The sequence below is a fragment of the Nannobrachium achirus genome (assembly GCF_963921795.1).
Source record: "Nannobrachium achirus genome assembly, chromosome: 4".
Classification (NCBI taxonomy): Eukaryota; Metazoa; Chordata; class Actinopteri; order Myctophiformes; family Myctophidae; genus Nannobrachium; species Nannobrachium achirus.
The window spans coordinates 50114921-50141844 of record NC_137813.1 but is presented as its reverse complement, the minus strand read 5'-3'; the positions used below and the strand labels follow the sequence as shown (position 1 = coordinate 50141844).

At 41.1% G+C, this 26924-nt stretch overlaps 1 protein-coding gene across 1 annotated transcript; it reads right to left on the bottom strand.

The window, feature by feature from the left end:
* Positions 1-6235: 6235 nt before the first annotated feature.
* LOC308282976 (guanine nucleotide-binding protein G(o) subunit alpha-like) lies at positions 6236-26462 on the bottom strand (the record flags this gene model as incomplete). The annotated part of the gene is made up of 9 exons (XM_080723363.1): positions 6236-6435; positions 7620-7707; positions 11252-11323; positions 11957-12098; positions 16352-16480; positions 22241-22401; positions 24586-24678; positions 25627-25718; positions 26333-26462. 9 exons carry the CDS (start codon positions 26460-26462, stop codon positions 6236-6238), a joined length of 1107 nt encoding a protein of 368 aa, XP_080579489.1.
* Positions 26463-26924: the final 462 nt, after the last annotated feature.

Genomic DNA, 26924 nt, shown 5'->3' with positions numbered 1-26924 from the left:
AGTGGCCACAAAACAGTTGTAGCTAGAAGCCTCAAAAACTACTCCAGTGAGGTTTTAAATAACACTCTAGCGAATACAGACTTTTCCTCTGAACTGCAGTGTACAAATGTCGAAGGAGCATGGTGTGGTTTTAAAACCAAATTGACCGATGCTCTAGACATCGTGGCCCCCTTGAATACCACCAGGGTTAAAGCCCGCCAAGAGCCATGGTATAACTCAGATATTGCTGAATCAGCTAAACTCAGAGACAAAAAGTACGATGAAAAACGTAAGTGCTGCAAAAAACTTAAAAAAAAATTCAACCCTGACCTCAATATCAAATCAAGCATCTTACTGCTCAGTGCAAGAAGCTTAGAAACCAGACAACTGCCTATATTAGAGCCGCCCAAAAAAACTACATTGATGAAAAAATCGACGAATTCAAAAACAAACCACGAGACCTATGGAAGTTGCTTAACAACACATTAGGCTTAAAACCTAAAACCATAGGCCACAGCATAAACATCAAAACGGACACCGCTCTCATTTCTGACAAATGTGAAGTGGCTACCCATCTTAACGAAACCTTTACCACCGTGGCCCGTTCGCTGGTTGAAAAACTGGTCGCCCCATCTGGGCAGTATGGTGTAAAATTTGTTAAGAAATTCTACAATAAACTGGGCGTCAGAAAAGACAGTTTTAAACTTGCCACAGTGACAACTGATGAAGTGTTTAAAAAACTGAGTGCCCTACCTCAACACAAGGCCACTGGCCTTGATAAAATTCCAGCTAGATTTCTCAGAGATTCAGCCGCCACCATTGCTCCAATAATTACCCACATAATTAACCTTTCCATCGAACAGGGTCATGTCCCACAGGACTTCAAACTAGCAAAAGTAACCCCCCTGCATAAAAAAGGTAGCAAACTAGACCCTGGAAACTACCGTCCCGTTTCCATTCTTAGCTCCATATCCAAAGTCATGGAGAAAATAGTCTACGAACAGATAGCAAGATATCTCGATGAGAATAATCTGATTTACGAGTTCCAATCTGGATTCAGAAAATCTCATTCCACTGACACATGCCTTCTCTATTTGACTGACCAAATCAAACGCGAAGCGGATGACGGCAAATATAGCGGCATGGTCATGATGGACCTCCAGAAGGCATTTGACACCGTAAATCATTCTATTCTTATTGAGAAACTAAAAGCCATCGGTCTTGACAGCGCAGCAGTGAGGTGGATGCAGTCTTACCTGGTGGGGAGGGAACAGGTGGTGGAGATTAACGGTACCCTGTCCCCCCCCCTCCCGGTAAACTGTGGTGTTCCTCAAGGTAGCATACTGGGACCTCTGTTGTTCCTAATATACGTGAACGACATGGCATCTGCTTGTGACTGCAACCTGTTCCTGTTCGCGGATGACTCGGCTCTCCTAGTCTCGGGCAAGGACCACTTGCAGGTTGAGAAGACACTTAACTCTGAACTAAGTAAGATCTGCACATGGCTTAACGACAACAAATTATCAATTCACCTGGGTAAAACAGAGTCCATCCTCTTTGGATCAAATCATAACCTCAAAAAAGTTGATAACTTCACAATCAAAGTGGGTGACAAGGTCATAACACGAAAAAACGAAATCTCTTACTTAGGATGTATCCTTGAAGCTAATCTTTCCAGTGAAAAGATGACTTCTAAAGTAATAAATAAAATCAACCAACGAACTCGTTTCCTACAGAGGATCGCCCCGATGGTCAATTCCAACACACTGAAGACCATAGCTGGTGCAATAATCCAGCCCCTCTTTGACTACGGAGTCCACGTATGGTATTGTGACGCCCCACAAGCCCTGAAAACTAAACTACAAACAGCCCAAAATAAACTAATTAGGGTCCTGCTTAGACTTCCCTATCAGACTCACCTCACCGCTACTCACCAGTTAAGAGTGGGGTGGCTCAGAGTAGTTGACAGAGTACAGCAACTTGCAATGGGCCTGGTGTACAAGATACACTACACCACTATGATACCCAAGTACCTGTCAAAATACTTTATAAACATTAAGGATGTCCATAATTACAACACCAGAGGCAGCGCCACAGATCACTTTCAACCCAGAGTCAAAACCAACAAAGGGTCAAACTCTTTTTTCTGCTATACCACCAAAATGTGGAAAGCCTTACCGAAGGCCACAAAGGAGTGTGGATCACTAGCATCCTTTAAAATTGCCCTGAAAAACCACTTACAGGCAGCAGCCGTTCGCAACTGGTAAAAAAGAATCTAGCCCAACCCTACCCTCCCCTGCCCCTTCTTTGTATATACTGTTTGTTTTGACTTACTGTCTTCTATTTTGTTTTTCTTTACATATCTACTGCATAGTACTGTGTTCTATTTGTCTGTCATTCAATGTTATATGAGATACTTCAATGGTTTCCAGTGGAAATAAGCTTAGTCTTTTCATGGATCTCCTTTTAGTAGACCTTGTACCAGTGAACTGTACCGTCATGAAACTGTACCTTTTCCTATGCAAACTTCTAATAAAGTCTTCAATCAATCAATCAGTAGACTATATCCACCGTATTTCGAACGGGGGAGCTGTCCCTTCAGCACCGCGATGTCCAGAGCGTGCAGACAGTGTTCCCAAACCTTTCAGGTTGAGGGGATGGTCGAGTCTCGACTCGCGACCCAACGTTTGCCCAGGACCAGGACCTAAACTACTGTATAGTAAAAACAGCAGATCTACAACTGCCACTTTGCGCTTGCATTGTGAGCTTGAAGATCGTCTATTTTCACTAATTGTAGGCCTATTATAGAATTCTTAGATGCGTTTGTTAGTTGTGGGCTCGCCTGGAAGGCGAGCACACGTATGTTATCTTCATTATTTATAGTCAGTATCTCCTCAAAACTTTGGCGCGATTCATCTCTTAAACGCTTACACCTTTCAACACCATTCAAATTTTTATGTGTTCAGCTTACTGAGGACACGTGTGCTTGTACTTTTGGTTTTGAAATGTTTTGTAGTATAAATATAAAAAAATAAAAATGTTTAACTTTAAGCACCCAATGCATTTCCAATGGGTTTAGTGAGTGGAGAGAAGGATAATAGACCCATGTTTATGTTAAGGCGCTGTGGCTGCAGTGTTCACACTTCAGATATGCTATCTATATCATTGCGTTCACACAGGTCTGCTCTCTGATTTGATCCAAATGTCTAAGCTGTGTGATGTATAAAACTATAGTTATAGTTAAAACTATAAATAAATGTCCCTCTCCACTCTACTGATTACACAGCTGTGATCAAGAATCAAGTCCGGGCGATGGGATGTAAATCCCATAGCCATATATCCTAGAGCCCGCAGGGACAGTCAGCCATATTAGTGGTTGTTGTTGGTTGTCAGGGAGATATCAAAACCAATGCATTTCCAAGTCAGATCCACAAACACAATAAAAGCCATGCTCCACTCCTCAGTCTGGAGTGGCCACATAGAAGAACGCCTTGGTTATAGACATAGTGGAGGACAGATGTGATCTGGGATTGTTAGCCTACAGTATTTGCACTCAATATACTCCACTACAGTTGGAGTCCATTTGACAGTTGCTGGTTCCCAAACACAGAATCAAAAATGTAGATCTAGAACACATAGAATATGTACAGTACAGTAAGGTTCAGTAGAGTACAGTAAAAGTACAGTAAGGTTCAGTAGAGTACAGTAAAGTACAGTAAGGTACAGAAAGGTACAGTACAGAAAGGTACAGTAGAGTACAGTACAGTAAGGTACAGTAAAGTACAATACAGTACAGTAAGGTACAGTAGAGTACAGTAAAGTACAATAAAGTACAGTAAAGTAGAATAAAGTACAGTAAGGTACAGTGGAGTACAGTAAAGTACAGTAGAGAACAGTAAAGTACAGTATAGTAAGGTACAGTAGAGTACAGTACAGTAAGGTACAGTACGGTACAGTAGAGTACAGTATAGTATAGTACAGTAAGGTACAGTACAGTACAGTAAGGTACAGTAGAGTACAGTACAGTAAGGTACAGTAGAGTACAGTAAAGTACAGTAAGTTACAGTAGAATACAGTAAAGTACAGTACAGTAGAGTACAGTAAAGTACAGTAAGTTACAGTACAGTACAGTACAGTACAGTACAGTACAGTTCAGTACAGTAAGGTGCAGTACAGTAAGGTACAGTACAATACTGTAAGGTACTGTACCTTACAGTACCTTAAAGTATCCTATTTGTTGGGTTGGAATCGAGCCCACACTGTTTCGAAGGAACAGTATTTCTAGTTTTTAAATGAAGCCTATAAGATCATTTTTAAAATTACATTTAAAAATATATATATAGGCCTACTTTTAAATGTAGGAAAATGAACCTGGATTACTAAATGTGTCCCAAGTCCTACCCACTGTTTGGGAAACTGTCAGAGCACCAAGACAGCTAGAAGTCGAGTCACTTTACAGTTGTAATAGTCTTTTAGACCAGTGGTTCTCAAACATTTCCTAAAACAGCAGATCTACAGGCTCACAATGTGTACAGGTTCAAAATATAAAATACAGTTAAAGTGGTTAATTATACAGATTGTGATTATTTAAAGATGAACCAATTATATTTTTGCTGGAGACCCTCTGGAACCCCCTCAAGGATCCCTTGGGGTCCCACTTTGAGAACCAATGTTGTAGACTAAATGCTGGCGAGGAATCCCTCAATAATAAAGCCCATTGTGTTTTTCCTCCAACAGCCTATATGCATCAAAGACATTACACCCAACCTGCAGAGCTGCGAACTGGGCCGAGGCATCAAGGGGTTGTTCAAGTGTAAAGCCGACGTCTTCCTGTCATTGGACGCCACGGACTGTGAAGAATTTTGATGATGATCAGTATTATATCATGGGGCAGGATTTTATGCCTCGTTTGTGGTGAAAACTGAAGATTTATTTGTTACGCTTTCTGAAAAAAATCTGAAATGTAGGCTATTTGCCATTTCGCCAATGCCCCTGCAACGTTCTTGCAGTCTGATGTGTATTCACAATATTTTAGGTAATGCACTGCAATAAATGTACATGCGATAATGAGAGTTGTCAATACTAGATTAAGTGTACACCTCCAGATTTACTTTTGTCTACAGGATGGTCAAGATACTCCGATCACCCTTACCTCAAGACAGCAATCGTTTGTTGGCATCAAGTGAAATCACAACAAAGTGATATTTTATCAAGTCCAATATTTTATATTTTTTCCAGACCATAAAAATGTGACTATTGCTTTTCTCCCGAAATAACACCAGTCCTCTGAAAGTGCCCTCAAACTGCACTGAAGACAATGGCGTCACAGATGACAATTAAAAGTTAAGCCTTTTTTAAAACTACAAGATTTGACAACAGCAAACAAACACGTCTGAATTAGGGGTCAAATTTAATTATGCAATTTTGACATTTAATCCAGATTGACTTTCAATTGGCAAGGACAGCACAAAATATAGGTAGACCCCAAATCAATAAAACAAACCACCGCCACAACCCTTCGCCACCTGCACCAATGCCTCCCTTAAGACGAATGAAGAAAAAAGTAAAAGTAGTTTTATCAAATAAATATTTATTAAAAACAAAGTGCTTAAAAATCTTAAAATAATCTGTAAAACACATTACAGATTGATGTACTCCAAAAAGTGCATTTACTATGACTCAAAAATGTGTGTGTGTTGTGCGTTGTGAATTCAACATTTTATACTTTTTGAGCAAAGCCATGGCACATAGCTCTGTACTTTATATAAGCCACGATTCATGGCTTTGCTCACAGCGTACGGGTGATTTGGTCGTGCACCGTGTCACGCTACGAAAAAAAAAAAAGAAAGAAAGAAAAACAGATCTATTGATTCCCCTGGTGACAGGGATTCCCGGAGACAGGAGCATGCCCATCATCAACACCAAATGGCTGGGCTATAGCAAGACCGAGCACTTTGGCATAATGAATCAATAGTTTAGGACAGAGATTCCTTAGAGACAGAAATTAAACATCTTCTCGTGGTCTGAGGACTGCCAGTAATCAGCCTCTCCTACAGTGTTATGAAATGCATGTCACAAAGATGGTGAAGCCAGAAAATTCCACATGAAAGATAATTTTCTGCCAGTGGAGATACAATAAATGTCTTAACCTAAGATGCCCTAACTGCCATTTTTGGTACGCGACAGCGACACGCAACAAAGTATAAGTCACTCTTTACAGTTAAGTAATAACGCAGCATCATAGATCATAGCATCTTTAGAGCAGCGTCACAGCAGATACACGCTCGCCGGTTTCCTGGACGATCTGCTCCATCAGCACCTCGAACACCACCCGTATGTTAGAGGTGTCTGTGGCGATGGTGAAGTGGTGGTAGATGGGCTTGTTGGGCCTGTCGTTACACTCCAGAAACATGGTGGCGATGTGGTACGCTGCAGCGTCCACGTCCCCATCAGCTCCTACAGGGAGACAAATGGCACCATCAGGGGCGTCACACCAAATTCTGGGCCCTGGGTACAAGGATTCACTGCGGGCCCCCCATGAATGTTAACTATTGAAAAATAGCAGATATACAAGCTCACAGCGCGGCACCGAGTGCCGCGCTGCGAGCTTGTAGATCTGCTATTTTTGAAAAATGGTGATAATGTGTGCAAGAAACCTATATGTTTCCATGTCAGTGGTGCTCAAACTTTTTCATGTCAAGGACCCCCAAGATGATATGTATTTGGCCACGGAGCCCCATCTCAAAATATTTAGTTCCAGGGTTCCCCCCAGAAGCAAAATAAATAAAATATATATATTCAAAGATTTGCACACATTTTCTTTTTAAAAATAGCAGATCTACAAGCTCGCAGCTGTGAGCTTGTATATCTGCTATTTTTCAATAGCTAAAGTTACTAGGGCCCCTCCACCTTGGGCCCTAGTAACTCAGTCCCACTTTCCACCCCCTTGTGACGCCCCTGGGCACCATTAAAGTCATCGCATGGATAAGTCACATGATGTGACGCCCCATTGAAAATACATCAACTGTGTGGAGTGAGAAGTCACTTAAGTCAGTGCCTGCTTACTCAGGTGTTGAGCAGAAACCTTATATGCCCATTTAAGCCATTATGACCTGAGGGAGGCAGATTCTACAAACGCCTTCTAAATCAGTAGTCCTCAAAACATGAGCCAACTTCAGCCAAGGATCTAAATAAATAAATATACAATTCAAAAACACTGAATATGTTTTAAATATTTTTCAAACATTTTCAAAACTAGCAGATGTACAATCTTGCTGCATGAAGCGACACACCGTGAGCTTAACTTCAGCCAAGGATCTAAATAAATATACAATTCAAAAACACTGAATACGTTTTAAATATTCTTCAAACATTTTCAAAACTAGCAGATGTACAATCTTGCTGCATGAAGCGACACACCGTGAGCTTTTATATCTTTGTGCGAACCACCGTTCTAAATCCTAAGAGTTTTCTGAAAAATGCATGTTGCTATGGGTTAATATTTTCATAAATGAATGCCCCATTTTGTACTGCAACTTCTCAGATCAAGAAGAATCAGGATGACCTGAAGGGAGAAGAGTTTAAGAGAACTCAACACTCATTTCCAACCCATTCACAACATTCAAGAGTTTGTGGCATACCTTTATAAGATGGGACGTACAATCTTAAGTGTCTTCCCGAGTATAGGATCTTCTGCCGGAAAAGATCAGTTTTGTTCATGAACAGAATCTATAGAAAATAGATTTACAATAAAAATTGTTATGGGTATATGGTTATATATGGCACATCAATGAAATTTGTCAGTCGTACATTTTCAACAGGATGCAAACATTCATGTTGAAATAATTGGATGTGCACAAAACAAATTGTCTTTGGTATGAAACACATATACAATGACATGATATTGAATGATTGATACGTGCAAACAGTGATGCTGCCCACTCTAAGCACAGAATGAGAGGGAATTCAAACTGGAATCATCAACATGAACATAATGTGCCTCTTTCAACTACATATGAGAAGCTGAAGTTAGTGCGCCTCTGCTGTACTTAAGAACTCCCTGACACCCTTCACCATCTGGTGTCATCCATTCCGAAACGGAAAGATACAGGAAGTCACCGTCTCTGCCGAGTGTCACCAACCATGGACTGTCTTGTGCCTACTACAAAAGGAACACTCCATTCAGCCTGAGCCAAGAGACAGACTGAACATCCCCAAAGATCTTCATTGCATGCGTATCATGGCTAGCCCCTGGCAGATGCTTCAAGTCCATTAAAAGAAAGACACTTGGCACTAAAGAAGCATGCACCGTCCCTACCGTCACCATGGTTGAGTGAAATTCTACAAGTACAACTTAAAAGCTTCAAGGGACTTGACACTTTTGTCAGAAAATGTATCTACTGCAGTGGTTGGAGGTGGTCTAGAACAGTGGTTCCCGAACCTTTTAGCTTGTGACGTTTTAGCTCGTGACGAAAAAGAGAGATATTAGATGTTTGCCCGGGACCAAAACTAGTGCAACAGCAGATCTACAAGCTCACGCCACGTTGTGAACTTATAGATTATTATTTTTTCGCTACTACTATTCTTCATTTTCAAATTCATGGAATTTCTTCAATTTTCTTTTATTAATTAATGAAATTATCTATAGAAAAATAATTGTATTTCTTTTTATTCATGAAAATCTTTTTTGCAGAATGAAAATGTTTTGAAATAATTAACATAATGTAGGAAACAAAAAAAGAATAATTAAGGAACGCATAAAAATGTGTCCACGACCCACAAATGGACTCTGACCCAGTGTTGGGAACCAGTGGTCTAGAAGACACTGGTGTCGGATAGGACACTTCCTAAAGGTTGACCACATGAATAAGCTAACCTATTTGAAGCAAACTGATTTAATACCAGACAGATGATATATATGATTGGTTTGATTAAATGAGTGAATAGTATACACTGAACACTGGAGGATGGCCTCATATTCAAAGCTGCATTTCCATGTAAATTGTACTAGTCACGTGAAGGTGGTGGTAAAGCCTTGAAAGGGTCTCCATCTTGCTGTGTCTGGGTATATATAACAAGTATGTGTGCCCCCCCTTCAATTATGACAGAAGCCCCACATGAAATGATAGAAACCCCACAGGAAATTATCAAATTAATTATTGCCCCTAATCTTTTGTGCTGAAAAAAACAAACAAAAAAAACACAAGGTAATTTACTTTTCTCCAGTCTTCTTTTTCTTCTGTTTCATCCGTTTAATTAATAAAAACATAAATTATGTATTGTGATGACTCAATCCCAAACCATCCCCTCGACATTATGAGCGAGTGACGTATGAAAACATTTATATCGACGCCCCACCTCCCCTTTTAAACCACTCTGCTGTGTAGGAAATAGGTGGAAATAATTAAATAGGTATAATTATCTGCCTGGGGGGGAATCATGCAAGAGCAACATTCAAATCAAACCCAGCTGCTCAGTGCTAAAAAAGGGAAAAAAAAAGAAAAAACTATCACTGTGACCAACATCCAGTGACTCACACTGTACTGTACATGGCTCTTTAAATATCACATTCTAAAACAGAAAGGAAATCAAACAAACTCATTACACAAGGTTTTAAAAAACATGCCAAACACAAATCACCTGCCTTTAGACCTCCATTACAGCTCCAGCACCAATTATGCGTGTCAGAAGCATTGACGGACTATGAAAAAATGGGCCCCTGGGCCCCAAAATGCAAAAGGCCCCCCTTCTTACGACCGCACAGCGACATAGCGATGGTGTGTGTTCCGTGTGCGCGGCACAGCCGCGCCAGAAAACGTTTTTAAGTCCCAAAAAAGAGCCCCTGAAATGTATAGAATAGTTATACCGTAACTATAACACACAATTCTTGAAAACATTTTGGATGGGTTTATTTTCCCTCTCCTCTGCCCTAAAAACAGTGGTGCCAGTTATTCTATGCTGTGTAATAACATTCTTCATCATGCTTATGTTAGCTACTAAAGCCAACATAAATAAGAACATCTAACAATGCTTTATATAAAATTGGGTGCTGACTTATTTATTTTAGATATATTATTAATAATACATTATTCATTATACTTCTTGCAAGAGTTTGGCCCCTATACATTTGATAGGGCTTTTTATGAGCTTAACACTTACAGTATAACATGTATCATGGTGTTTTAGGAATATTTGGGGTTATTTTATTGACATGAACGAATAAAATAGTGTCTGGCAAATAGCGCAACGTTAATAACAGGGACGCGGTCACACGGTGGCTCAAGCTGAGGGGCCCCCCTAGCTCAGGGGCCCCTGGGCCTGGGCCCATTGTGCCCGTTGGGTAATCCATCCCTGGTCAGAAGCAATCACAGCCTGGCTATGCCCCTTCTGCTTGGCAAGGGGATTATGATACCAACGGGCACTCAGTATTCCTCTCACACCCAGAGTTAACTGGGTGTATACAGACATCAAACACAGTGTCTGCGACATGTGTCCAACATACTGGTACACGTTTGAACCACTTGAACCCTAGCATCCCTATACTGGGCATGTCATAATTTAATAGGGCTAACTAACATTCAATGAAAATTGCATTACTTTTTTCAATGTATTGTGAGCTTGTAGATTGACCATTTCCGGGGGAAGAGATTTGGTGTACTGTGTAGAGCAGTGGTTCTCAACCTTTTTACACCAAGTACCACCTCAGAAAATATCTGTCTCTCCAAGTACCACCAGAATAACTGAAGTATAACTTAGACCTTCCCCATCCTATTCAGCTATACAGTTAAAACAAAGGGCAAATGTATTCTTTGTTGTTGCTGTTTTTTTTGCATTCCTAAGCCAATAATTTGATGACCGGGTCATCATCAGCCAGATTTCTTTAGCTACTACATCAGTGAACCTCCTGTGCAAACTGCACTAGCATAGTCGCTTAGCCTACTCCATTCAACAGCCCTGCTGGAAAGACTATGTTAGTGTCTAATCAGCTAAAGCAACTGATGATATTTTTAATGTGATACATTTTTTGGGAGAGTCCTCTACGTACCACCAGAGGGGGTCTCAAGTACCACCAGCGGTACATGTAACATGCACAGGTTGAGAACCACTGGTGTAGAAGATAAAAAGAAGAGGAGGGGGGCATGTACAGCCCTGTATAGTGGATAACGTGCGTTTGTATTAGGCCATTTAAAGGACCGCAATGGAAATAAGCCGCTGGCTTATTTGTATTTTTAGATGTTTTCTTATCAAGTACAAAAAAGGGTGTAAAACCTACCCACGGAGTGTCCTTAAAAACGTTGTTCATGTAGATGGAGGTAAACAGATCAAGGCTTCCCTGCAGCCGGCTCTGATGCAGAAAGATATGTGGGGAAAGACAGGAGAGGAATTCTAACAAACAGACAGTCCTTAAATCAAATCATCCAATATTAAGCAAGTCATACTTTCTTCAGGTTCTGATGAAAAGGCATAAATGCATTAAAGCAGGGGTTTTCAACAGGGGGTCCGGGACCCCTAGGGGTCCTCAGAATTACAGCAGGGGGTCCTCCAAATCTTTGTGTCATAGAAACCTTTTTTACATTAACCACCCACCCTAGTGTCCATATTCTGAGAACTTTGGCCAAAAATAGCAGATCTACAAGCTCACGCCTCGCACTGCGAGGCGTTGTGAGCTCTGCTATTTTCGGCCAAGAGGTTTTGTGTAGAGGGGGAAAAAGAGCAGACCAAGCACAGAGTGAAAGATCAAGTTTATCAATTGACTGTTCAAGTGGTTAAATATCTGAAAACACAAATTGACATGAATCCAAAATACACTGATGATTATGCTGTCAAACAATGTAACTATATGGAATCTATGAGAAGGTTGTGGGGGTCCCTGCTTCATCTCTCTCTCAACTAAGGGGTCCTTGGCCTGAAAACGTTGAAGACCCCTGCATTAAAGAGATTAAAACATTTTAGAGAGAGAGGGAGAACACTACATTACTCTTTGCGTCCCAGGTAAGGGGTCATCCATCATGTTCACATCATAGCCGCTCAGATCCACCACAAACAGCACGGCCTGGACGCAGTCAAAGCAGCCGAGCCACTTCCTCTTCAGGCTCTGCTGGGCACCAACGTCATACAAGCTGTCAACGCAGGAAGACCATGAGGTCAATGGACCAGTGATGACACACGTATAAAGCATATGTCAGGTGAAAACGCAAGTCCAAAACAGTTACTATTCCAAGAATTGTAATGTAGAAATCTTACCAATGTCATTATTTTAGCCCTTGTTACTTTTCATTAGTTAAATACATTTCATTTATACATTTCACAGAACATGACATCCCCCACTTTGGGCTTGTCATAAGCACACATTTTCAAAAAGAGCTAAAAAGGGATGCAAAACATTGCAAGCTTGTTTTCACTATATTTGCCAAATTATAACATTTGAAAAAACAGCATCCATGTTCAGTGTAGTTACAGCAACTTATGTGCAGACGCATATACACGCACACTTTCATTTACACAGCTGTTACTTGGCTTTGTTTTACAGCCCGTTATCTCAGTTAGAGTTCTCAACGGGCCAGAAAATGAAGGCCCGGCCCTAACTGGGCCCAAACTGGGCTGGGCCGACTAATTACGTAATTAGTATACATTTTAGGCCCTACCCGGCCCGAAAACGGCGGGTTGGGTCGAGTATGGTCGGGTTTGGGAAGAATTTGAGAACTCAGCGTAAAAGTAATAAAATAAAAGATTATTTTCTCTTTTGTCATAGAGCCCAAGGCCTGACCCGGCCTGACTAATTTGACAACATTTTAGGCCCTATACCCGGCCTTAAATATCGGGTCGGGTACAGGCAGAATTTGAGAACTAATGTCCGTCACTGCTATCAACTACAGGTTTTCACTTTTCACACACAAATTGATCATTATTTAGAATAGCTACTTCAATTATTGGCTTCATAGTTGGCATTACGTTGTATATAGGCTACAAATTTGGTATGAGGTGGGGAAAAAAAACATGCAATTTTTGTTTAAACTAAGGGATATTTCACTTTCAAATAAGTACATAAGTAATGTAAAAATAACATGGCCGCCTCACACATTAGACATTCTAAATGTGCAAGAGGGCTGTGATTGATTAATCACTTAAAATAATATAAAATATATGTTTAATGTTTATTTCATTTGAAAGTGAAATATCCCTTTAAAGGGGAAGACCACCCATTTTCAATATTGAACTATGTCATTAATATACCTTAGAGGAGTTGTGTGGAAATTAAAAAAAAAGTTCCCCCTCTTCGGTGTTGCCTAGAACTGGAGGATTGATTTTGGGGTTTGTATTGCAAATCACAATGTGATGACATCACACCGTTGTACTTTACAATACAAACCCCAAAATCAATCCTCCAGTTCTGGGCAACACAGAAGAGGGGAACTTTTTTTTTATTCCCACACAACTCCTCTAAGGTATATTAATGACATAGTTCAATATTGAAAATGGGTGGTCTTGCCCTTTAAGGAGCCACAACAAACCATTTGAAAATAGAATTACATTTCAAATAGGCTATTGTCTCCGCTATACTAGGGATTTGGGTACACAACCTTTTGAGCGATCCGTTATTACTGCGATATTCCTATAATAATATAGCCCCTATATTCAGGGGCTAGTGAGTGAGTGACCAAGTGAGTGAGTGAGCGAGTGTCATCCTTTCTGGGGATAATCTCACAAACCGCTGAACCGATCACCGCAAAATGTCTTGTGGACGCTGCCAGCAGGCAAAGGAGTTGTTTTTTTTCAGTACCGTCACCAATTTCTGAACTAAAAAGTATCCAACAGACCTTTTACTTGCAATATCAGAGATTCAAAGTATCAGAGATTCTGTGTCAAAGTGTAGCTGTGGGTCTAGGTGACACAGGCAATAGACCAGAGACAGTCAACCAAGTGCATGATTGCTCTACTCCATGTCTACGGAAATCAAACATTTATTCACTCAAGAGTAAATTCATCTTTCAAAAGCTGGAGGACAGTAACCCATAACTGAGGTGTTTGAAGTAGCACTAGCCTGGAAAATCATTACTTGGGGGTGACTCATGCAAAGTGCAAATCTACAAAATCTTAAAACCAAGTCTGATTTGGGTTGGGGTGAAACAACAACCCATTCAGGCCGGGAACACATTTTGCTGTTTGGGAGGGGCTTACAGTACATGTACAGTATGTAGCAACATATTTGTTTTGTAGGCTAATTTCTGATTTAGCCCTATTCTATAGGTTAGGCCTAAATGGGTTAAGTGCGATACTGACCCTATTATGCTTACTTAAAGACAAGAGAACAGAAATATATAGTAATAAATAAATAAAACACCCTAAATGTTTCATAGGTTTTGAACATTTCTGCCTATAATGACATGCTCCAAATTGGGAAGGCACTTTAAAAGTGGTTAAGTGAGGTTTAAGTGACAGCGATAAGGTGACTAAAGATATCAAGTGACTAAAGGCCTCTCCAGACTTCGACAGAACCGAACTTTTCGGTTGAAAAATAAACTTTTTTATTTTTTATCTTTTCCGAAAAAAAAGCGTCGGATGTTCATACTTCGCTCCTGTTCGGAGGGTTGGCACGTTGGAAGTTGGAAGCGGTGGCACGTATTGTGGAGGTTATTATGGAGGAGGAGGAAGACAAGGAGGAAATGTTAGAGGAGGCAGAGGAGGAGGATTTTGCCCTGCTTTGTGGCTTTGTGCGGCTGAGGAGGCGGCGAGGCTGGCGAGCACATCTAGCCGTCGGTGGTATGTCCGCCCCGGGATGGCCTGTATCAGACTCTCGTTTGAGGGGCATGGACGAGGAGAAACATTTTGAAATAATGAGAATGTCTGCCAGTCGTTTTGACGACCTTCTGCGTCGTGTCGCGCCGCTCATTGAGCATTCACCGACACACAGTAGGCCTATAGTAGTTTTCGCGGGTCGCAAAGCAAAAACAAAAGCAATGTACAGTAGCCTCACGTCACCAGGCGATGTACAGTAGCGGGGGGGGGGGGGGGGGGGGGGGGGGTCGGACCAATCACGTTTGCCGTTTCACCGAACCTGATTTTGGCGAGTGACATCTCGTTGTGCAAATTTCAGAACTATTGTTCGGAGAAAAAGCATTCCAGAACTTTCGAGGAATTACATTTTATAGTTGAAAAGGACCTTTTGACCGAAAACGGCGGTTTCGGTCAAAGTATGGACAGGCCTTTAGAACGTCTCGCAAGAAAACGGGAGGGGAGAAGTGACTAATCCAAGTATGAACTGACAGACATTCTGTATGTCTGTGTTTCTCAAAGTGGGGTCCTGGGACCCCCAGAGGTCCTTGAGGGCGTTCCAGGGGTTCCCCAGATAAATGATAGGTCGAAACTGGAAACCAAATGGACCCTTATGTTGTCATAATGGACCCGTTCCATTTGTACACTCGGATTATGATGGTCCGTGGTCTTATGCAGTGGTTCTCAAAGTGGGGTCTGGGGACCCCAGGGCCCCTAATATAAAGTACATCAGCTATTCTCAAAGATTCTTTACAATTCTTTGAAAATGTGTTATTTTTAAGGGATATTTCACAACAGGGCAACCAGACTATATCTCTAGACCTTATTCCTTCCATCTTTTCAGATAAACTTTATTTTGCCGTGCTACTCCTCCTCCTCCCAGTTTACCGGCACACACTTTGGCCATATGTCATGTCATCAGGACACGTCACTAAGAGATGCGTTATATTCCTATGCAAACTTTTAATTCCACGTACCTCTGTAGGTCACGCCTGACACTGTGATTCTATGGGTTTGTCGCTCTGACATCATGCTCTGACATCACTGTGATGTCAGGGGAACCACTCTTAACAGAATGGGTTTGCCGCTCTGACATCACGCTCTGGCTTCACTGTGATGTCACACTAACAGAATCCCTTTTATGCCCATATATGGAGTTCCCTGATGTCATCAATATTAAGCCCATATCTAACAGGACTTCATATGGGAATGCCCATATATGGCGGCCACATCAGCCACATACCACGCCAACGGCTGGTTCTACAGACAGGGATCTCCATGTATGGGCATAATAGGGTATGATGTCAGATGTCATAGACATCATAGGACTTTCACATAACTAATAACTGAGTAAGCATGGGGACAGCATATCTCCATACAGTACATGATCTTAATATATGGGTACAGGGGTCTCCATATATGGGTAACTGGTCTGATATACATCACTGGCCAGATGGCCAAGAATTGGCGCGACCTTGGTCACATGTCGCCCTGAGGCGACTTACTAGTAAAGTATTCAATCAAAAACAATGTGTGTTAATGGCCATCAAAAAAATAAATAAAAAATGTATAAATATCCCCATGCTTTATAAGTTCTTACCGAAGGATCATTTCATCAACTTGGAACTGGGTTTCGATGATTCCACAGGTCCTCACTCTCACTCTCAATACATCCATCTCTGTAGGAATGAAGTTCGGGGCAATGATCCGACTGATGTTCTCAAAGAAGCTTGAAAAGAAGGACACCGAAGTAAGGAACATTAAAACACCAGTGTTTGTTGACATGCTCAAGTCACCTGCTAAACAATGTTTAGTGGTTAAGATTCCATCCTTTACAAAAGACAGTGACCGACAGAGGTGGATTTTTCCTTTTTTCTTTTTTGTACTTAAATAAGAACTAATCAATACTGTAATGTAGAAATACTGTTACAAACAAATTCCGGAATTCAAAGTTCACTTGAGTAAAAGTACAAAAGTATTTTGTACACTATCAAAATAGAAAGAACTGATTATGCAGAATGTCCAAAATGTATAAAAATACATTGCGAGCTTGTAGATCTGCCATTTTCAAATGGCCAAACTTTACATAGTGCTGAAGTGGTTAATTAATGCATAGTTTGTAATAATACAAATCTACAAAGTAACTAAAGTTTCAAATACATATAATTTTGGGGGGACAAATATACATATCATTTGGGGGGTCCTTGACATGACAGTTTGAACACCACTGATAAAGCAACGTACATTCTTTTAGAAACGGTAAGGATTTTAGAAGACATTTGTAGAAATCGCAGATCCTCAGTCTTAATGGGTTAACGCATTGGTTATCAAACTTTTTCATGTGAAGGACCCCCAAATTGACACTCATCAGCCCGCGGACCAGATTTGAAAAGATATGTCAGAGACCCCTATAAGAAAAGATTTTACAGCTCTATACTATAGTGATTCTCAACTATTTTAATTTCAAGGACCCCCAGTTTGACATGCATTAGGCTACGGACACCCATTTAATGGCATTTCTATCTCTGGCAGCCCAATTTATATTGCAAAATCAATGTTAACTTAATACTCTGAGGGTACAAATGGAACCAAATGGACACGTTAGGATCCATTTGTACACTCTCCCGAGTTACATACCCATAAGGGTCCATTTGGTTCCCAACCATCATTTAGCTGGGGACCCCCTGGAACAGCCTCAACGACCACTGGGGGTCCCCAGACCCCACTTTGAGAACCACTGGGTTAACACCATAACACACAGCTACAGGGTTCAGTCAGCCCCTCAACGACAAGCATTGCACACCAACTCCCATTATCCGACGTATAGCCTGGAGCAGACAGGCGACATTCCACTTAGGTTCATTCTAATCACGACACACTCCAGGGTGCGTTGTCCGTGCCCCAATACATGCAGGAAACCCAGAGCAAGTCACGGTGTCGGCCTTGCAATTGTAATTCAGCGAGGCTCAGGTGACAGACTAATAGGACTGGGGACATTAGGCAGTCTCAAAAGCACTTGGGGTTTGGATGGGCTGGAGGTGAGATGATCTGACATACTGGCAGGTACCTACAGTATGCCATTTTACTGCCTTACAAAGCCAAAGTGTAGTAACCATGCAATCAAAAACTTAATACAAATACAGTGGACATGAAAATATACATTTTGAATGTTTGAAAATAGCCGATCTATAAGCTCGCAATGCGTCGCGACACATTGTGAGCTTGTAGATTTGAAATGGGACATTTTGATGCCATTACTTTTAGTGCATTTTGAATTCCAGACTTATACTTTTAACTTATATATTGCAGTATTGATACTATTTGTATTAAGTTCATAAGGTTAACATAAGAACATAAATGCATTTGAAATTAAATACAAATGTTTTGCAATAATAATCAATATACAAAGTAAGCAACTAAAGTTCTCAAATAAATGCAGTGGAGTAAAAGTACAATATTTGGATCCGAGATGTAGTGTAGTAGTATTGGAAATACTCAAGTACCAATTCCTCAATAATGTATTTAAGTACAGTACTTGACTAAATATACTTAAGTTACGTTACACCACTGCAAATGGGTATACAAGTGATACTGTACTTATTGTATCTGTTCATCGGAATCAGCGTTATATCGTCTAGGGGTGGGCGATATGGAAAAATACAATATCACAATATTTTCCCAAGCTGTATCACGATACACGATTTTATCACGATTCTTTTTCACGTTGGTTTTTATGGTTATTTTTGACAAAAACTAGACTCTCTGGGTTCCTTTTGGGAGGTCCAAATTTAACTTTCTGACAGTATACAAATGAAACCAAATGGACAGGTCCATTTGGTTTCATTTGTATACTGTCAGTTTTAAGTGGAGACCTTGACATTTTAAAGTTTGAGAACTAGTGATTTAGACCAAAATGCAGGTTTAAATTGAACTCTGCAATGAATCTCTGTATTAACGATTAAACAGGATTTTTTACAAGGCTCCCTCAATTGTATCACGATACATACGATATCTCTGAAAAGGCATATCGTGGAAACATTGTATCGTCTCAACGATAATTATCACCATATCGCCCACCCCTAATATCGTCACATCATCAGGTTTAGAGGTGTAATTAGTGGGTGGGTCAAATTCATGAAGGCTAGCACAATCCCCACGTCCCTGTAATTCTCCACGCCGTTACAGGACAGGTGCCTATACCAAGCAACGCATTACTGTCAAAGGCGCTCACATTTCCATTTCTACAAAAGCGGCGGGACTACTTATCGTTAGGCTGCCACATAATACATCCATTATGCAGTGTGCTATATTAATGTAACATTTTCTGGGATGGCAAGACAGTTCTATGACATTAGAAAAAAGATGACATTAGATGACAGATTATAATGAAAGTTTGCTCACAGCCCGAGGTGGTGCCCATCGTCCTTAAGATTTCACTAAAAGAAAAACCCTAAAAGTATGTCACGACAGCAAACTGTTCAGCAGGGACGTGCAGAGAATGTTAGAGAGGCAGGGGCTGAAATTTCCAAAAGGGCCATTTGGTGGAAGCACTGAACATAGCAGACCTCCAAGCTCACAACGAGTCACGCTGCGACGCATTGTGAGCTTGGAGGTCAGCTATTTTCGGAGTGTGAAACCACAGTTAACCAAGCATAATCAAGTCAATACTGGAGATGCAGCTTAATGGCATGGATTTCTACACGGAGAGGGCAATTCTTTCAACATAAGATGCTGCATTCAAGTTCAGGAGAGTTTGGACAATGCAATTCTCTTGAATGCTGCCTTCAGGTATGCCATGGAAAGAGGACATTTGCATTTCTTTCACCATAGTAAAAATGGCATTTATGGTCTGGAAAGGGCCGTTTTTACAGACAGATAAAAGGGCAGGGGCTCAAGCCCCCTTTGATGTCTATTATGTGTGCACGTGCCTGCTGTTCAGAGGACGACAGATGTTAAGCGTGAGGTCTATCAAAGAGAGCGGAGAACAGGAGGAGAGAGTTAGTAAAGTGTCCCATTAGCCTGCAGTTCACAACCACACTCACTTATTGAATTCCCATGATGAAGCCGTCATGTTCCCATCTCAACTTGGCAGTGTTCAGCCCGTTTCCTCACAGACAAGTTTCTTTCATACACTGCTTTAGAGGGGGGAAAAAGCCCAGAGTCCCACATACGCCTGACAAATAGTGGTGAAAAGTGTTTGTGCCATTTACTGAACTGCTCTCCACTCAATGATGCAGCCAACGTGCAGCAGGTGAATAATTGAAAAGGCTCTTCAGCCCACATGAGGATGATTACATGTCTTTGGTTGTGTTCAGACTACATGCAAATTCGTATCAAACCACCTAAGAATGTGTCTCAAATCAGATTTTCAGAACCAATCGGATTCCCATCTGATCAAATTTGGCCTTTAATACAAGGATGTAGGAGGAGACATCAGGAAAATCACTTTGATCGGTCATTTTCCAATAGCCAAATTATAAAATGGGGCATGTCTAATGATCTGCAAAGTAACAGTAACTAAAACGAATACATGGTGGAGTAGAAGTTCAAAGTATCTCAAGTACAGTTGAGTAAATAAATGTACTCCTCAATAGAACCCTAATCTGGCACCCAATCACTGCAAACAGTAAATGGTAAATGGTGCATTTATATAGCCTTTATCCAAGGCGCTTTACAATGTGCATTACATTCACCCATTCATACAAAGATGACAGTTAAGGCAACAACCAGCTCAACAGGAGCAAATAGGGGTTCAGTCAGTGTCTTGCCAAGGACACTTCGACATGTAGACAGGAGGAGCCGGGAACCACAGACCCATGGATCATTGGCCAACCTGCTCTACCTCCTGAGCGAACAGCCACCCCCAAACAGTGCCATCATGATGTGACTGCAATTATGCCTCCACACACACATTTTGTAAATGTCAAGACTCAAACACCCATTTCCTGGAGCCAATTTAATCTTATGTCATAGTGTCAGTGACGATGAAAAGCCATGACGCGTCTGAATTCTAGTCAAGAGTAGGTGACACTGTACACCACTGCTTCTCAAGATGTGGTTTGGGCCCCCCAGGGGCCCTTGAAGGAGTTCCAGGGGGTCCCCTTCTTAGGCCTTCTAAATAAGTTGTAGGAGGAACCATTCAGGTTTTACCCTCTCAAAATTAACTTAATTAAAGGTATATTCAGTGATTGTATTTCATTCAAATAAAAATATAATTGGTACATTTTCCATTCATTCTCCTCACTAGAATGTGTGCTGACCATATAAGGACTTCCACCATGGCCCGTGTTGCGAGCATAGCTAGATTCGGTTTTCAGAGGTGGCCAGCCAGTCCTCGACCAATCAGGGTAGAGTATGGCCGTAGTTATGTTATGATGTTTAGTTATGATGGTCAAAATAAAAGTTTTGAGAACCACAGCAGGCGCTCTGAATTAAGAACGTCTGCTAAATGCCTAGATTGTAAACTACTGAACTCTGAGTCTCGTAGTAAATCAGTATCATACATATCCTGAAGATGGAGACGTAGGCCTACCGATATTCAGTGATTGGGTCTAATGATCAAAACGAGAACATTATAATGGTGTAAAAAAATCTATAAAAAACTAAACATTTCCACACTGTAAGGCCAGTAAGGGACAAGATGACCCCCGGCCACTTTCATTAGCACTGAATACACCTTTAATGGCGAACCCGCCGACCTGATAGCCAAGTGGTTAGGGCACATAGGCCTACTCCAGAAACCACATGGGCTCAAATGGCTGACAGTGAATCCCGGGTTCAATCAGATGCATCACTTCCCTACTCTTACTTGTTTCCCCTGTACTAGCTCAGATTTTTTTTTTCTTCTTTTTTTATGAGAAATTAACTTAACAATGACGATTATACTGTCTACAGCAGTTTAGGGTCCTAGAGACAGGGGTTGACACTAAGGTCTCAGAAGCACTTGCCTATCGGCCAAGTACAGGTCATGTTCTTCCTGCCCAAAGATCATGCCCACTTGCCCGAAAAGTAAGAAAAAGGTAAGATTTTAATTACCGCTCAGTTTAACACTTATTTCTTTACTTTCTGGGTCTGTGTGATAAGAAATTCATAACTTAATCCCTCCAAATCCAAATACCTACATGGCTTGAATATGTCTATGGTTTTATATTTGTAAGTGTAGCAACAGTAAACAGCACATTATAGGCAAAAAGTGCTCTTATTTTACATTCCACAGACCAGAAGACAGCGCTCTGGCCACGCTAAGGTGTTTAGACAGATATCTTGTGTTGTGCAAATGAGCAATTGCCGGTCGGGCAACCTGAAAGCAAACTCTACCTGCCCGAAAGTTTTAAATGACATGCACAGAGCAGGTGGGCAAGCCTTAGTGTCAATGCCTGGTCCTAGAGATTAAAAAATGTATTATATATGGGGTTCCGTGATCCAATGCATATCAAACTGGGTGTCCTTGAAATGACAAAGGAACGCCATAGAGTTGTTATTTACTCACTAGAGAGCAGAGTCGTTCAGCTCAAACTCACAGCCTCGGGCCGCGGCGCTCCGTACGCCCTGGTCGGCCCACAGAGCATAGAAAGCATGCGCTACGAAGGGAAGCAGCTCCTGGTCCTCCCCATAGCACTGCATGCAGGAGAGGATGGCACGGGCATGGACCTAAGGGTCAACACAGTTAAATATTTTTTTTAAAGCATGACAATATACGGTAAAAAAACAGGCTTTTCAGATACCCTCATTGAATACACTGGAGTATGTACCCTATAGTGAAATCTCGCTCTTTCGAATGACCGTCACTTCGACAACAGAGTGTTGGGAGGGTTAGCGACTCACCCCACGGAGGTTAGGGTAAGGGTTAGGTTTGTGTGTTGAAAGGATGACACGTACAGTGAAGCAGATTACAGATCACTCTAAAATAAATTCAATAGTGTTGAAATGGTCATTTCAACACTGCAATACAATTCAAAAACATATATCCTAGATTAACTGCACATAAAGTGAAACATTTGAAATGTTTTTGTTTTAATAGTAATGATTATGACACAGCAAAAAAATCCATCTCAAAATATTAGAATATTGCATAAGATATATAAAATGATTTATAATAATACTCAATACTGAAAAGTGTGTTACACACAATTCTTGGTCAGGGATTCTTTTAAACTAATTCCTTCATCAATGGGGCGTGGCATGGAGGTGATCAGCCTGTGGCACTGCTTTTTGAATGTCTCCTCTGCACTCTCTCTTCTTCGTGTTACTGTGTGTAGAAGACAACAGCAGAGGACATTGCTCTACCTCCCTACCCAAACAGACACAGCACCACTCTGCTGCCCTGTCCCAAAGGGAGGTCTGTGGCACTGCTGAGGTGTTAAGAAAGCCCGCAGGTTTGCAATGCATATAATGTATATACAGTAAAAAGCTGAAAACGCATCGTTTTTGAGCTTGTAGATCTACAATTTTCTGCAATTTCTGCTATTATTTTAGGTATTTTTTTCAATTGGAATCTTGAAGAGTAAAATCTTTACTTAATTTCAAAAGCATGTATAGGTGCTTATGCCAACTTTATGAATTACAATACAAACACAGTGGACATAAAGACATTAAAACGTCATTAAGCTACTAATAGACAGAAGTAATTAAAGCGAGTCATGTGTGCATGGTTGGAATTGTAACAGCTGTGTAAATTATCTGTGGGGTCCAGGAGTTGGCTGGTCACGGTCAATAAGTCCTGCACAGCAATACCATGGTCAGGTCTGTACACCAGTTACTAGTAGTTTTATTTGGCACTGTGGGCAGGTGCCAAGTGCAGCTCGGAAATTGCCTGGTTCCAGACCATAGACCCCGCCCACTCTCAGAGTGGACTGTGAGCCGAGTCTGAAATCAGGCTAGCTCGGAAAGGAAACCAGAAGTCAGCAGGTGTCATGGGTGCCATGTCATCTGCTGGTGTTGGTCCGCTGTGTTTTATCAAATCCAGAATCAGCCATCTACCAGGGGATTTTAGAGCACTTTTGTGATTCCGTATGTTGACATGGAGATGCCAATTTCCTTTTCCATTTCCAGCAGGGCTAGGCACCTGCCCACAGTGTCAAAACTACTATGGTACTCACCATGGTATTTTGGTGCTCAACATACCAGCCTACTGGCCCGACCTGAACCCCACAGAGAATGTTGTATTGTCCAAGAGGAAGGTGTGAGACACTAGACTCAACAATTATACAGATGACAGCTTATGGCTGCAGCTTGCAACCAAAGCAACCCTGGGCTTCCATAACACTTGAGCAGTGCCATAGGCTGATCACCTCTATGCCACACACCATTGATGAAGTATTTTGTTTAAAAGTAGCCCAGACCAAGTATTAAACGCATAAATACTTTAAAGACATTTCTGTATTTTGAGTGGTCTTATTTTGAGATATGGATGTTCATGAGCTGTAGGCCTGCCTTAAACCAAAGATTAAACATTTTAGATATGAATTGCAAAATGGCTTAATGCTACCAATGTTTCATCCTTTTTACAAAACCAAATAAAAAACACCCATCTCACAGTGCATTTCTTCAGTTGGTCAAAACAAAGCCTTCATTTCCTCACAAATGATGCAGTTCAGTGGATAAATACTGACACCTTGTGTGACAATGAGGTACTGCACATAAAAAGAGACCTGTACTTCGTGAACTGTGATCTTTAAGAGTCACTCGATTACTCAGGATTTTGGCAATTAGTTTGGTTATTTTTTTTTTATTATTAAGCATTGTTGGGTTTTTGAAAGGTGCCATTTAAATTCAAGCTTATCATTAAACAACCTGCATCCAAATGTCCATTGAAGAGGCCTATGACGTCCTCACCTTGTGTTTCTTGTTGGTGAGGTTGATCCTGAGCTTTCCCATACCATGCAACACAAACTTCATAGAGGTCAGGAGGTTGTTGTACACTGCAGGCTGTGGAAGGATGACAACCACTGTCAACACTATGGCTTCAATTGATGAGCCCAGGAGTGGGTTACTGCATGGGATGCCCTGGCCCACGGGACCCCGATGCAGTCAGAGGAGCCTTTGCATGAATTGTTTCCGTTATCATTAACTTTGCTTTTCTTGTCAAAAAGGGCTCATTCATGTCAACTGAGCCCCAAAATACAGGGTAAACTGTTACACTGTTGCAGGACTTCCGACGTAAACAAGACTGTAAAAGGACTTATTTGGGATGCTCCTTTTAGGCATGTGTTAACTGTGCTCGTACTGTACTACATTTTTATTGTATTGACTATACTTGTAGTGTTCTCCATTTTTGTCTAATACAATATTCAATTTGACCTTTGACCTTGGTTCTGGGTTGACTGCAGTGTGGTAGTCTCAAAAACAAAACTGGCAGAAAAAAAAAAGACTTGCTCGCTGCATTAACTCTCTCCTTAGACAGATCACCAAGACATTTGTATTTATTTTAACATGCTCATGATGTGGTCCGTGCTGAAGTGAGGGATGCAAAGAAGTAGCAAACGTTTCGGTCCTGGAATCTTGGTCAGTGCTAAGATTGGATCACAGACAAGTTGCTCTTTTAGGGCTTTAGAATAACTTGGGCCTATGCAAAATGGCCCAAAATGACTTTGTATTTTGTATTATTGCATTCCACTCTAAAACAAAACATTTGCATTTTTGTCTTACTCTAGATCAGCTCAGGTGCTGAGGAATAACAGAGCCCCAAAGGTCCTACTCAAAACTGAAGGAGTAGCCAGAACGTTCACTTTGTAATGTTAGAAGAAAGAAATCATCATAATGCCTTTCAAGTGCATGTTTATCCTGCCATTTATATAATAAGTCTAATGATAAACAAATGGAAAATTATAATATAAACAAAGTGAAATAAATAGTTAAGTGCACACTGTACCCTACCTTAAAGCTAATGAGCTCCTGCTTGGAGAAGCCATGGCTGTGGATGATCTTGATCTGTTTCACCAAGGTGCTCTTCCCACTCTCTGCAGCACCTGATGATGCAAACCACGTCACAGAACTCATAGACACAACTCTTCAAAATGTCGGCCTTCGTTCCATTTTGGGGGCTGGGCGGCCAACAAAGTAAATCGTCACTGTCGGGCAGAAACCTTGTATCTCCAAGTTTCAAATTTATACATTTTGTCGCAAAGCAAAGCCCTGCTACATCATATAAGGCTGTTGCACAAAAGTAGTGAAAACAGCATATCTACAAGCACACAACGCCTCGCGGTGCGAGGCGTTATGTGCTTGTAGATCGGCTGTTTTCACAAGTTTAAATCATTTTTAAAATGATAAATACAAAACAAACGGTTTTGGACATACAAGGTTTCCACCCGACAGCGACGAAATATAACTCATGTACAGTAATTGGCCCACTGGCTTGTCACTTGTCATGATCTGAAATGGCAAATCTTTGAGTAGCAGCAGCGCTATAGAGAGAGAGATCTCGCTCTATAGTGCGCAATACTGAATTTCCCCCTTGGGATAATAAATGTATCTATCTAATGAGGGGCCTCTCATACTCTTTTTCCCAGGCTGAATCAGAGGCCCAGCACGTCCCTGATGACTAATTTCTTTGCAGCAGAAATATCTGAAGAGAACTCACCCAGCATCAGGACCTTCGTCACATTGAGCTCACTCTTGGCATGTTCACAGATGTCGTGTTCTATGATGGAGTTTTGCAGCTTTGCCTTCTTACCCTCCTCGGTCACTTCTTGGTTAGGGCACAGGCCCATGTACATGCACATCTATAAGGGCAGGTGAGGAGGTGGGACAGCTTTTAGAAAGAAAGGGCTACCTCTGGGTATAAGACCTGAGGCCGATTCTACAAATGCCTAAATCAGTAGTACTTGGATGGATGGATCATGGATGGATGGATAGATAGATGGATAGATAAGCTCGCAGTGCGGCACAAAGTGAGCTTGCATAGCATATCTGATATTTTTATACTGCTAAAAATCTAAAATGACAGATGCTTTCTCGGTTTTAATTTCAATATGCCACTCCAATAAAAATATTTATACAACAACAACCTTACAATTGAAGGCATACAATTTGATGTTGATAAAATTAATGTCAGTTGCATTTTTCCAACATAAGAATGTTTGTAACATCATGTTTGTAACATCAGTGGTTCTCAAAGTGGGGTGCAGGGACCCTCATGTTTCTTTAAGGGGGTTCCAAATTAAGGGTTAGGG